Below are 860 nucleotides of genomic sequence, written 5' to 3'. Positions count from 1 at the left end.
ATATCGCTAGTTTTATGACTACAAATTAAAGTCCCCCTAACGAAGCTAAACCCATGCTGACCAGTGTATTGGCCCAGCTTTCACAGACCATTGAATTTGATTGAAAAGGATACAGCAGCAGGAGAGGGCGCTGTAGGCCTCAAACAGCTGCGTGGCGACGTCGATCCTCTTTATCTCCGTCGCCTGGCTGTTGTTAGCCAGCGCCAGCTTGTGAAGATGTGGCAACACGACTAGAGGAAGACAAATAATTAGTACATAAGAAGCAGTCAAAGATAACAGATAAGAAATACACTACTGAAATGTCCTTCACATACACTCATCTCTGAAGCGTGGCTCTGCGTTAGGACCGACCCTTCCAAAGGTCCGGATGATCTCTATGTGCAGAGAGTGCTGGTCCTGGTACTGAGGGTCCTCCAGGAAGGACGCCAGCTGCATTTTGACACGCTCCAGCAGCTACACACACACAGAAAGATTGTTTAATACATGCTTTATAGTGATTCTTTGTATTTATTAGTAATAAGTCAGCATAATAGACAGGTGTGCACTTCCTACCTCTTTCTGTGTGACCGTCTCCATGATGGTACCAAAGGCAGGGATAGTGGATATCCTCACTGAGCTAAAAGCAGCAGGAGAGACACGGGTTTGACCAATCACAGTCTAAGCATCAATATTTAAGCTATTCTTCAGTTTCCCATTAGTGTGTCTTTAAAGTGGACCTATCATGCTATATTTGAATAATATAGTGTAGGACCATACAGGTCTATATAAGGCATATTTATACTTTTTATTTTTCAAAATACCAAACAGATCATGCATTTTAGCCAGTCCTCATTTCTCTCAATTGAACACTGTCTTTGCAT

The 860-nt window shown here is 42.8% G+C and overlaps 1 protein-coding gene across 1 annotated transcript; it reads right to left on the bottom strand.

Annotated features, from left to right (window-relative positions):
- Window positions 1–61: 61 nt before the first annotated feature.
- LOC104951164 (lisH domain and HEAT repeat-containing protein KIAA1468 homolog) lies at window positions 62–746 on the bottom strand (the record flags this gene model as incomplete). Its single annotated transcript, XM_010777800.1, has 3 exons — window positions 553–746; window positions 315–453; window positions 62–230 (listed from the first exon to the last, which is right to left on the bottom strand). Coding segments are annotated over exons 1-3 (332 nt in total), but the record flags the coding sequence as incomplete, so codon positions are not given.
- Window positions 747–860: the final 114 nt, after the last annotated feature.

This window comes from Notothenia coriiceps, unplaced genomic scaffold (assembly GCF_000735185.1).
Source record: "Notothenia coriiceps isolate Sejong01 unplaced genomic scaffold, NC01 NC01_scaffold00018636, whole genome shotgun sequence".
Lineage (NCBI taxonomy): Eukaryota > Metazoa > Chordata > Actinopteri > Perciformes > Nototheniidae > Notothenia > Notothenia coriiceps.
The sequence above is the reverse complement of the archived record's forward strand: the minus strand, read 5'-3'. Positions and strand labels throughout refer to the sequence as shown.